The following is a 12,511-nucleotide window of genomic DNA, read 5'->3' as shown; positions in this document are numbered from 1 at the left end:
TAAAAAAAAAAAAAAAAGGAAAGAAGAAAGAAGAAAGGAAGGAAGGAAGGAAGGAAGGAAGGAAGAAAGAAAGAAAGAAATTCCTGTCATTTATAAGCCACCCAGCCTGGGGCACCTGTCACAGCAGCCTGAGCAGACGTAGCTCATCATCGTGGCTCTTCCTCCTCCTCAGTTTCCTCATACTATATGATAAGGATTGGACTAGATTTGTGGGAAGTTTGGCAGAGGGGCCTCTGGGGTGAGGGGCTTCCTCGTTCAGCTAAGGAACCTCAGCTTTGGCTTCTTTGATATTGGGCTCCGGCATAAAGCACATGGGCAGGATTCGAACACTAGAGAAAGTTCACATACCAAGAGAAATGCTCAGTCTATGCAGCAGGTAGTGCTGCACAAGAATCTACCCAGCTGGGTTGCTGGCAAGGCTGGGAGAAGGGGGAGGCGCACGTGATGAGGGGGCAGAAGGAGGCCTAGATTCTGGAACGTTCCATCAGCTCCAGGCAGCAGGGGGTGGCTTCATCAGACCAGAAGAATCACAGGGAGTGGGCTTGGAGATAACAAAGCACCCAGGGCTTCAAATACCAGACGAAGGAGCCCAGACCTCCTCTCGGCTGCAAGTGGGGAGCACAGAAAGCAGCCTCCGGCCCTCACTGAGCAGACATTTGCCAAAATGTTCACTGTGGGCAGGATCCTAATGTGCTATATCTGAGAGGACATGGAGGTGTGCCAACAAAATCCCACCTGGGGCCTCATTCCCTGTGGTCCCAAGCTGTGTCCTTCATGGTCTCATTCAATGAACATCGAACATTTGCCGATATGGCAACCAGTCTGAGCTGACCTCACAGAGCCCTTCTTCTTGGTATTCATGCCCTTAGGGTAGCCGAGGTAGGAAGGCCCCTATTGAGTAGGGTTGACCTAAGATATCAGAGAAATGACAGTATTTGAGTTAAACAATACTTGAAGATATTAGAGAAAGGAGTGTGACTTTTGAAATTGGGTCACAAAGGACATTGTGGCTTTTGGCTCTCTTTATCACTCACTCTGAGAGAAGCCAACCACCATGTCATGAGGACACTCAAGATGCCCTGTGGAGAGGCCCACGTGGCAAGGAACCGAGGTCACCTGCCCCAACAGACGTGTGGATGACCCATCTTGGAAGTGGACCCTCCAGGTCCAGCCAAGCCTTCATATGAGCCACAGCCCTGGGCGACTTCCAGAGCTATTCCACTAAGCCAGTCCCAAATACCCGAACCCAAGAAACTGTCAGATAATTCATGTGTGTTGCTTTAAGCCACAATGTTTAGGGATGATTTGTTACCCCATTTGTTACACAGCTGATGGTACTCTGTACTGTGCCCAGGACACTGTCCCCACTGTCCTCTGGACCACAGTACCTCTTCCCAGATCTCTCTACAACCTGTCAATTCCCCTTCCGTTTCCCTTCCGCATAGGATCCAGAGGAAACTAAAGGGCCACTCTCAAGAAATATGTGTTGAAAAAAAAAAAAAGAAAGAACTATGTGTTGAACATCATGGCTCTCGCCTGCTCACGGCCTCTCCCATGGCTCTCCAATGTATCGGGTGTTCTTTCCAGGAAGTAGCAGCGGCAGTGCGATGGTGGAGTTTCTGGCTTCCCTGAGCTGATGTGGGAACAGACCAGAGAGCAAGAAGAGCCCTTGTTTGCTCTGGCCTCTGGAATGACAATCCCAGGGCCCCCTGGGGAGGCAGGGAGGGGCCCCCTGGCAGCTGGGGCTAAGACAAGGCCGGAGCTTTGTTCTGAATCCACAATGGCAGGACGCCCAGCACAGACCCAGATCCTCGGCTTCCTCCAAAGCAGGGCAAGGGGGTGGGAGCTGGGGCATCCCTCCCACTGTGCTCTAAGAGCAAGCCCTGGGGTGGGGGTGGGGGGCTCTCAGTGTGCAATGGGAGACTGGGCTGGAGGGAAGTGGCTCCTATGAAGAGCCTTGGGGAGGAACTAGGAGCTCTGTTGGTTCTGTTTTGAGTCATTCTGCTAACATTTCTTGAGGACCTATTGGGTTTCAGGCACTACTGCTAAGCACTTGCCACACATTAGCCCGCTGCAGGCCCCTCTGAACCCTCCCATCCCCTTAACACAGAGGCACAAGAAGCACAAAGGCCCTTGCCCGGGGTCACACAGCTTAGACACACCAGAGCTGGGGTTTGGACCCAGGTCTGACTCCTGTTCTTGGCAAGTATTCTCTTTCACCTACTCTAGCCATGCCTGGCACTGTGCTGGTGCTGGGGAGACAGTGGTGAGCAGGACAGCTGTCTTGGCCTTTCTAGAGCCCAGTCTGGTGGAGAAGAGAAGTGACAAACTAGTTCCGACAGTGGGATGGGCTCAGTGCCCCACTTGAGTGCAGGGAGCTGGGGTGACCTTTAGCTGCAGCTCTTGACTCAGCTTGGCACGGGGCAGGACAGCAGTAGGGGTAGGAAAGAGCTTCCCAAGGAACGTGACCTCTGTTCTCCTGGGGACAAGGCTTCCCAGCAGGGAAGTGGGGGGGGGGGGGACGGTGTACAAAGACTGAGGCCTAGAGAAGTGGAGTGACTTGCCCGAGGCAATCAACTAGTAAAAGGCTAGAGTCCAGAGGCGCAGTGGCCGGTGATGGAAATCACCCATTAAGCCCTTCCCACCGGTTAGTCCAGTAATCCTCACTGCCCACTCCCAATGACACCGAGAGACCAAATGAGAGGGTCCACATAGCGAGGAAGGGGGCCGAGATACAAGCCCGGGTTTTCTGATACAAAGCCCAGGGAGGGCTTTAAATATGACCTTGAGGGAATATCCTCAATGCTGGATAGTCCTGAGTCTGGTGACAAGCCCGCCCCCGGGTCAAGCAGGGCTCCAATTCACCCTGGCCCTGCGCCCATAGCCACCAAGGGCTGGCTCCGATCTGATGGGGTTTGGGGGCCAGGGCAGGCTCACCCTTCTACCAAGCATTCCATGGGTGTCCGGGAGCCAGGGCAAGGGTGCTGCAGGGAGGCTCCTACTTGGGCAGGGGGCTCCCTGGAAAGAGAAAAAAGGGTCCAGAGTACTAGTGAGGCTCTGCTCAGGCAGAGACATCTGATCCATCCTGTCTGGCCAAGCCTCAGAGGGGAGGCTGGAAATGCCCAGGCTGCACAGGGACAGGGCAGGGCCAGCGGCATCTCTGAGTCACAGGCAGGGTGGGTAGTGAGTGACTCAGCCTGGGCCCACTTCCCCTCCAAAAGGCCAGCCTGGGTGGAGACCAGGGCCAGGAAACCCTGAGCCTGTCCTTCCCAGGCCAGGTGCCTGTTGGTAAGGATGGGAGGTAGAGCCCAAGGAAAGGAAGTGAGACAGGAATCTGGTAAGGCCACGGGAGCCAGATCCTAATGGTCTTGTGGTCTGGGGCAGGAAGTTCTGACTTTAGCCCAGGAGCAGTATAGAGCTCCAGAAGGTGTGTGTTTTAGAAAGAACCTTCTGGGGCTATGTAGAAGGTGAAGTAGAGAAGCTAGAGCAGAGCAGGGAGGAAACCATTGTCACCATGAAGAATGTGAGCAGTGGCCAGAAGAGAAGGGGGCCCAGACAGTCCCTGATGGGTAAGGGGGGATGTCTTTGTTTCTGGGTAGGGGATCCAGCAGCCAGCAGGCCCAGAGCTCTCCCTGTATTTCCTTGGCTGTCACCCTGAGGAATGACACAGTTCTACAAGCAAAAATAGTTTATTTGAGGATGGAAGACCCAAAATTGGGAGGCCGAGGGGTGAGGCTACAGCAGCTGCCTGGAGTTGGCACTGATGACCCCAATCCCCAGGGGATCCCAGCAATAAAGAAGCCCTTCCCTGGGCCCCCTAGCTGCCTCCCCCACTTCCTGGAGGAAGGATTGTGCAATCGCCAAGAATCATCATCATCGTCATCAGAACATGGTGAGGTTTTCAAAGTTTGGCCAGCAATTTTTGGAGTAGTAGTTGGTGCTCATTGTGATAATCAGTCCCTCAAGCACAGTGACTGTGCCAGGTCTGGACCCACCATCCAGTGGTGAGTGAGGTCCGTGATGAGAGGCAGGCAAGGGACAGGAGGTGGTTTCTCTCTGGGAATCCCATTCCAGCCTCCAAGATGGTCCTTCCAAAAGGATCCCCCACCACCTCTCTCCCAAGGCCCCAGTGGCTGCCTGCTCTCTGCTTTTCCCATGGCCATTGGCCAAGGTTGGATTCAGGCTGGGGCTGTCCCAGGGAGCCCAGCTGGTCCCTTGGTCTCAAAGACCTTTGCCAGTCCGGTCCCTCTGCCAGAAGGCCCGGCGGGTAGCCCAGGAGGCCACGAACTCGCAGTTGTGGTAAAGGAACATTCCTGAAAGGGTGAGTGCAATGCCCACGTAGCTGAGGGCGCTGAGGCGGCTGCCAAACAGGAGTCGGGACAGGATGAGATTGCCCACGACAGTGAGGTTGCCCAGGACGTGGACGGTGAGGGCGGAGGTGAGAGCCAGCAGGGAGAAGCTGGCCAAGTTGTAGAGCACAGACAGCACACAGCTGAGCAGGACGCAGGCCCAGAGGTGGGAGCTGGTGGGAGCAGGTGGCAGGGCCACACCGGCCTCCAACACCAGGGCCGCACCCGCCAGCAGGCAGAAGCTGGGCACCGAGGTGGCATACAGCAGGGTCACCGCATCCAGCCTCTCCTCCTGTAACAGGGCACCTGCAACCAGGACAACAGCCATCAGCACCCAGAGGTAGACAGCTCCCCCCCACCCACAACCTGGACGACCCAGCAGGGGCTCCAGGGCCCATCACCCTGGAAGCCTGCACCAATCCCTCAGGCGATATTAGTAGCTCCTGCTCCTTCCCATGACAGTCCAGAATCTACCCATGTTCCCTTTGCTGTGACCTATACCCACTCCTTACCGGCTGGGACCTGACACTTAACCTCTGTGTCACCTGCAAAGGTAGGCAACAACACCTCACACATGGTGGTGTTGTAAGATTAACAGAGAGGACACAAAGCCTTTGTAGGGTAAGTGCTCACTCAATGTAAAAAGGTAAATAAATAAGCCTATTTTCATTCACTTCCAACTGCCTTCCACAGCCTGAAAGGATAATCTGCTTGTGATAGCCAAAAGATAAAAAAACATGAACTGTGGCTCCAAAAAAAAAAAATCTTTGGGCGCTTCCTAGACCCTGAAGAAAAATAGCCTAGGTTCTTAAGCAGCTCCGAAGGCCCTGTACCAAGTGACCCTGATCCACCTTTCTTGATCTCCGTCCTTACCCCCCCCCCCCCCCCCCCCCCCCCGCCCCCCCCCCCACCACCAAACAAGCCCAGAAAAGGCCCCAGCCCGGCCACTTCCTAGCCAAAAAAAAAAAAAAAAAAAAGTTTTATGATAATAAATTGGAGTCAGATGGTGGATTCATTCATTGCTTCATTCACTTATGACCCCTGGGATGACAGGCAAACAAGAAGAAAGTCATTGTTTGCCCTTGGCTGTCCCTCCCTGTTTAGAACTCATAATCAGCATCTTTTGCTACTACCAACACTAAGTCTTGTCAAGATGAATCCAGGACTAAGTGGAAACCTTTTGGTTTTGCAAGCAAAGAGAGGATCGTACCAGCTTGCATATGGGCGAATGTGTGCCCGAGTGTGCACATGTGTGTGTGTGTGTGTGTGTCTACGCTTATATATGTTAATACTCAGCTGTTCACAAAGGAAGCAGTGCCCATCGTCAAAGTAAGACACTGCTCGGGTGAAATGACAGTATTTGCACACCAGCGATGATGTTCTGGGGCCTTCTCCAAGCTTGAGTGGAGAGAGATGAGTAATTGATCGAGGCCCCCTCCCGGGGCTCTTGGAGCCTCTGTGCATTTTCTGACACACGCTTTCCAAAGAGCCATAGGGGCGCTTACTCATAGGCTAGAAGAGGAAAACTGTATTTCTCTCTCAGTTTCATTTTGATGTTTTGGCTTTGTTCTCTAGGCAACAGTCCCTCCGGCTCAAGCATTTCTAGAAATGAACAGATAATTGGAATGCCTCCTGCTCATTCACTCCCAATTTAGCACTATTACAAGCAAGCAGCACGTGGCTTGTATGTTAAAGGTCCCATCATTGGAAGGTGTTGAGGTGAACTTCACCTTGAAGTTCAGCCTCCGTGATGTAGCCAGGCAAGAAGGTCCTAACCTCCCCACCACCTCCAGTGCCTTTTGCCCATTCTGCATCCCACCCAGCCTCTGCCTGCCCTCCCTGCAGCCAAGGGAAAGAACAGTAGTCCTCTGCCACAGGCCACTCGTCCCACCCAGGGCCCCCAAATGCCAGCCTACGGCCCTGCCTTCTGAATGACCCCTCCCTGCCTAGCCCCATCAAACCCTCTATTTCAACCTCTTCTTCTCTAAAGGCAATTTTGTTTCAGCATCTGAACACACTCAGGCTTCTGCCACAGACAGACAAATGTTCTTTAGACTCTGTTCCGCTGGCTGCTGGCTTAGCCCAGCTTTGCTCCATCACTAGCTGTGTGATATCACACAAGTCACTCTAGGCCTCATCTCCTCGTGTGTGACAACACCCCTGCTCACGGGAGCGTGCGAGGCGCTGAGCCCAGGACCTGGTGCCCAGTGGCGATTGCTCTCCACAAGAGCTGTCATGATCCCCACACTGCCCCTGCCGGCTGCCACCTGGGCCCCTGGCAAGGCGTGCTTCTCACTCCCAGAATGCCCTCTCCTCTTGTCTCCTCAGGAAAAAGAAACCACCCCTGACCACACCTGTGCCCACCTTGGCTCTAGAACTTTTCTCCTGTCCTTGAAGTCTCTGCCCCTTGAGTCCATCTCCCCACCAGCCTGAGAGCTCAAGCAGGGACCAAGTCAGACTGCTCTCTGCTACAGGTGGGTTCAGCAAGCTGGCACCCCACTTCCCAGCCTTTCTGGGAGCGTAGCCCCACCTTGGCGTGCTAGTGGCCCAGATTGGAAGGAAATGACTAGCCCTGCCCATGGCCGCCTGGGTGCTCCTCTTCTGGCCTCTCACCCCTACTCCACAGAGTCTGCTCTCAGCCTGCCATTTGCACTCTAGTCTGAATCTGGAGCCCCTGGAAGTAGAAACCTCCTCTTGTCCAAAACCCATCTCACTTCCTGGCTCCAGTCTGTTCCCCCATCTCTGCCAGGCTCCCAGCTCGGTTGGGGAAGGGGGTGCCCTCCAGCCTCCTAAGCTCCCTCCTTAGCACCCTGACCCATGTACCCTAACCAGTCTGCCAATTCTGCTATCAGAACCATTAATAACCTAGCCACTGAAGGAGTATGTGGCTGTGCCAGGCCTCAAGGCCGGGTACTGGGGGACATGGAGATGTCCAAAGCCAGTCCATGTCCTCTCAGCGCTCCTGTCTGGTGGGATGCAATCAGGTAGCCAAGTGGCTACAATACGGGACATCACAGTTGGGACAAGGGAAGCAGAGGATGCTGTGGGAGCCTGGAGGACGCACCCCACCCACCTTGAGGGCCAGGTGGTTGACACTCGGTAGAGAAGGAGGGAGCTGGCACAAGCCAAGAAACAGACCAATGCCAGGCACCTGCTCTTTCATGCCTGAGGCCTAGGTGAGAAGCAGGCATGCTATGGGCCTGAAGGCTGGGGCCTTCCCAGCCTTGTGACCTTGCCCGGGGTGGGGTGGGGGTGGGAGGGCAAGAGGTCAGGTTTCCCGCTGCCGACTCATGCCCAGAACTCGGGCCCAAGCTCAGTCACCAGTTCTCATGTAACCCGAAGGCAAAAATAGAAGGGAGCTTTGGCCCTGCCTCAGGGCCCAAGAGGATGGGGCCAGGGCCTCCGAGTTCTGACTCTGAAGATGCCAGGAACGGCTGAGCTCTGACTTCCACCTTCCCTTGCCTGCAGGATGCCCCCAACCCCAGCCTAGGGGGTCCCTTGAAGCCCCCTCCTTCTTCTCCCAGGCCTGGGTCACAGATCTCAGGGCAGGAAGGGGGGACACAGCAAGACGCCCATGGGACTCCATCAACGCCAATCCTCCTCCTCCGAACAGATAGGGAGACTGAGGCCCGGATAAGACCCAGATCTGCTCAAAGTTGACCTGCAATATGAGCAAAGGCGTGGCTGGATCCCAGGCCTCCCCACCCCGAGTGGGTATCCTGCCCTCCCCCACATCTCCCTTAGGTTGAGGCAGAGAGACAGTGGGGCTGAGACTCAGATGTCCCTTGGTAAGACAGGAAGGCATTACCCTCACACACAGGGATTTAACAGGGTCTAGGCCTGGAGCCTCCAACTCGCCTTTTGTCCAGAGCCCCCCATCTCCTTTCTTCGGAGTGAGGTGACCTGGTGACCTCTAGGTCTTGGTCCCTGGCCTAGCAAATGAGAATGAAGGTGGTAGTTGCCATGGCAATTCAAGGTCAGCACCCAGCATGGGGCCTGTTAAATTGCAGCTCCCAGTAAACATAGCGCTTTCCAGATTTTAGCCAAACTCCTCGGCTTCCAAATCCCAGCTCAAGGTCTCACCCTCCTTCTCTCTCCTGGGTCCCCATTATCAGATCTCCCTCAGGGTCCAACGCCTCACACCACACCACTTGGACAGCATGGAGTCTGACTGCCTGGGTTCGGATCTTGCCGCTGCTGCTCACTAGCCACGTGACCCAGGGCAATTCTCTACCCGTAAGTGGACAATACAGTGACTTCCTTTATCAGGGCAGTGTGGCGATCCAATGAGATAAAGGGCTTGAAAAAATGTGAGACAGATCAACAGCAACTGTTATCAAATATCGGCTGGAGTCTGACCCTAAGTTGGGGGCTTGGGATCCTCTGCGCTGTCGGTCCTTTCTAAGCCTCAGTCTCTGCCTTTTACAAAGGCATGAACCTCAGTTTCTCCATCTGGAAAAAAGGAATAATAGCCATACCCCCCTCAGGGCCATCCAGGCCACACACCCACCCCAAACCCCACCTTCTCAGCCGGTGGCCCAGGCACTCACTCTGCTGGATGGACTTGAGGCCCCGGAGGCAGGTAGCAGCCAGCAGGAAGCCACAGCCCGCGGGTGGGGTCCGGAGCTCACCAGCCAGGCTGCAGGCGGCCCCCAGGCAGAGGGGGCCCATGGCGGCAAATTGCAGCGGGTGGTGGCGCCGGCCCAGCAGCAGCGCCGACAGGGCCAGCGTGATCAGCGGTGTGGTGGTGGTGGCCAGCTGTGCCAGGTCCAGGGGCACAGAGCTCAGGCCCACGTTGCCACAGGCCATCGAGGTACCAAAGGTGAGGCTGAGCAGCAGCACTTGACGGCGGGTGCGGCGGGGCATGGGACGCTGTGCCCCCCAGCGGCACACTAGTGCTGCTGCCAGCATGTGCAGCGCAGACAGCAGCAGGGGCCGACCGAAGCCGTGCACAGTGAAGATCCACTTGTTGAGGCTTGACATGCTGGCCCCTGCCAGCAGCCACACCAGCGCTGCCACTGCCACCCGGGCCCGGCCAGGCTGCCCAAGGGCCTGGGGGGTGTCGGGGGGCCACTCGGGGGACCCAGCCACCCGTGCACCACTAGTTGCTGCCACTGCCTCCGCTGAGGTCATCCTGCCATCATGGTGCTCCAGCAGGCTGCGACACATCCGTACCAGTGGGTATGGGGCAGGAGAACAGCTCTCCAGTGACCAGCTATAGGCCACCAGAGAGTCCCACTCTGGGCCAGGCCGGATCCAGTTCCTCAGATCCTGGGCCCAGTCTTAGACAGGTGAGGACACTGCTTCTTGTCCCAGGCCTGTGCCAGCTAAGGTCTGGGTACTATGCTGTGCTCCTGGCTGCAGCACGGCCAAACCCAGGCCGAGCGGCTGGCATGCCAGGCTCTCCGGTGCTCAAGCTCGCCTAGTACGCTGCAGGAACCTCTGCCCAATCCCAGGTGAAGTCCCCACTCTTCGCGCTTTTAAGCCCACTCCACGATTAGATAATATAATCCTCGTTCCTTTTTCTCTTCGGTCTAGACTCCGCGACCTACGGCTTGTTCAGGCCGGGCCCCGGCCCGGGAGGGGCGATCCGGTCACCGGCTCTCGGTGCTGCCCGGTGGTCGCGGCTCGCTTCCTCCGACAGTGCGACCAGGCCCAGCAGCTAGCTGACACACCGGCCCGCGCTCAGGCCGGTGCCAGGAGACGAGCTCGCTCGGCTCGGCTCGGCTAGGCTCCGGCAGGGCCTGCGCGCCAGCTCCGGCTCCTGGCGGCTCCGGCTCCCGGCGGCCCGCGATGCGGCTCCTGCTGCAGCTCCGGCCAGGCTTCAGCCCCGCCAGCCCGGCGGGCGAGGCCCCGCGCTCTTAAGCCCCGCCTCCACTGCCACCGCCTGCGCCCCACCCGGAAAGTTGAGCTGAGCCCCCAGCACCGCCCCTGGCGAGGCCCCGCCCCCGGAGTCAGGAGCGATATCTCGCTCCTCCCCCAAGCCGCCCGCTCACAGCCCCTCCTCCATCCTCCTAGGACGTAGTCCCTCCGACAGCAGAGTCCCCCAGCTGGAGTGGCCAGGTTGCTTGTCCCCCTCTCCCCTACCAGCGAGGGATCAGAACCCTCCACACCCAGCGCCAAGGCAAGCCCCCGATAGAGACCAACGCAGGGCGGGGACAGTGAGGTGCCTTTTTGAGGGAGCCCGATAAAACCCCCAGCCTCACAAGGGACTGCATCTTCAAGGACCCCCACCCAGGGACCCTCATCCCAGGACTAGTCTCGGAACCACTCGATCTCTGGCCACAGTTATTCCGTGGGACCTCAACATCCAAAAGAGTTGGACCACCGGGTCCCTTAAGGCTCCTCCATAGCCCCTCCCTATTCCCAGCGCTTCCTCCCTCTCCCAGGGAGAATCACCAAGGCCACCCACATTTGTGGAAGCGGGGTACCAGCCAGCATCTATCCCTGGCCAGCAGCCCCTGTCCCATCTCCTGGGCACTCAGAACTGACTCACAGCTAAACTTCCTGGGGTCCACCCTCTGCCCCAAGTCCTAGCAGGACAAAGAGCCCCCGGGAGGGCTGGGAGCCAGAGCAGCTGCCACTAAGCCCTTGCCCCTGTTTGGGTCTCTCCTTTCCAATCTGAACGACGGATGCTCTCTTTGCTCAGGGTTGGGTAAACCGCACACCCCAGAGCAGAACAAGCTGATTCGCATTCCAGGCTGGACCCTGGACTCTGAGTTCTGGAGTCCAAGTGCGCAGAAACCAAGGTGGAATGCCTGGCGCAGGCTGGTGTCCACTGCCAGCTGCGAGCCTCTTTTCTGACGTCAGGCTTCCTTCCCTGCAGAAGTTGCCCACCGGAACACGGCTCACCCTTGGCCTGTTGTCTGACCAGCAAGTCCTGAAGACACCAGCCTGTCCGGAGGAACAAGACCTCAAAGGGAACCACTTAGCTCGGTCCACGGCGCCGCCTCGTGGTCAGACGCGGAACGACAAGTGTCCCGCAAGCTCCATCATAATCACTGGACAAGGATTTGCACAGCCTATGTCCTCCACCTCCCCAACCCGGTACCTCCGGCACCCGCCCTCATTTTCACCGGAGACCTGGTGAATCAAACGCTCTCTGGTGGGCCCAGGAATCTGAATTTTTACATTTGCCTCTGGTAATTCCGATGCCTGCTGGAGCCTGCAAATAGCTGGTTAATGGCCCAAATTCTAGGACAAGGGATATCCAGGTCAATAACTGAAATAAAGGGGTATTTAGACAGGGTTTCTCCTGGAGGGGTTGTGGGAGAGAACTGAGCTAGGCAAGGGGAAACCTCCCCGCACACCCACTTCCTGAAGAAGAGTAATCAGTGCCCCCTAAGGGTTATATTCTTTTTCAGATTTTGTCAGTTTTCCAGGAAGTTTCCTTTAATTAAAATTATAGTAATTTAAAAACTATTAAACACCCTGACCTTCTCAGAGCAGGGAGTGATACACAGTGTTTACAGCTCTTCCAAGCACCTCCTACCTGCCATGCCTGATAAGGGGTAGGTTAGAGGATTATTCAAGATGAGGCCTGATTGGGCATGGTGGGATGGACAGAGCTGCCCACATTGTGGTGGGGGGCAAGGGAGAGGCTGAGGGCACAGCTCAAAGCAGGGACTGTGCAGCCTGAGTGCAGGTGGGGGATTCAGAATAGGTCTGTCTGGGTCCAGAGCCCCAAGTTGTTGTTGTTGTTGTTGTTTTCCCCTAAGATTCTCTTTATTTGAGAGAGAGACAGAGAGAGAGCATGAGCAGGGGGAGGAGGCAAAGGGACAGGGAGAAGCAGACTACCCACTGAGCAGGGAGCTTGAGGCAAGGCTTGATCCCAGGACCCTGAGATCATGGCCTGAGCGGAAGGCCACTGAGACACTCCCTAGAGCCCCAGTTTTTAACCTGCCTTGACTTGTAGACCCCAAGACTCTCCACAGGATTTTCCCCTATGCAAAAATGGGGCTGTTTCATGGTCCTTGGGGTCCATCCAAAAGCCCAGAGCCCCCCAAAGTAGGCTGCTCTTGCCCAGACTCCCAAATCCCTCACATCCGACTGCTGCCCTTTGGGGCCCCACCTGGAAGCAGGTGACTCAGGAAGGGACTCTGGGGGGCACCAGGAGAAGAACCCATTTCTAGCAACTGGGCTGCAGAGACTGTGGGACAGAC

General features: G+C 56.5%; 1 protein-coding gene across 2 annotated transcripts; it reads right to left on the bottom strand.

Moving 5' to 3' along the window:
• Nucleotides 1–3,670: 3,670 nt before the first annotated feature.
• SLC35E4 (solute carrier family 35 member E4) lies at nt 3,671–10,250 on the bottom strand. Of its 2 annotated transcripts, none has more exons than XM_059408830.1 (2): nt 8,872–10,250; nt 3,671–4,655 (listed from the first exon to the last, which is right to left on the bottom strand). In XM_059408830.1, exons 1-2 carry the CDS (start codon nt 9,516–9,518, stop codon nt 3,962–3,964), a joined length of 1,341 nt encoding a protein of 446 aa, XP_059264813.1. In that variant the 5' UTR covers nt 9,519–10,250; the 3' UTR covers nt 3,671–3,961. The 2 variants fall into 2 exon arrangements, with proteins under 2 accessions (XP_059264813.1, XP_059264814.1); XM_059408831.1 differs by having other exon boundaries at nt 4,129–4,655; nt 8,900–10,239.
• Between the last annotated feature and the right edge of the window lie 2,261 nt (nt 10,251–12,511).

Source organism: Mustela nigripes, chromosome 8 (genome assembly GCF_022355385.1).
Source record: "Mustela nigripes isolate SB6536 chromosome 8, MUSNIG.SB6536, whole genome shotgun sequence".
Lineage (NCBI taxonomy): Eukaryota > Metazoa > Chordata > Mammalia > Carnivora > Mustelidae > Mustela > Mustela nigripes.
The sequence above is the reverse complement of the archived record's forward strand: the minus strand, read 5'-3'. Positions and strand labels throughout refer to the sequence as shown.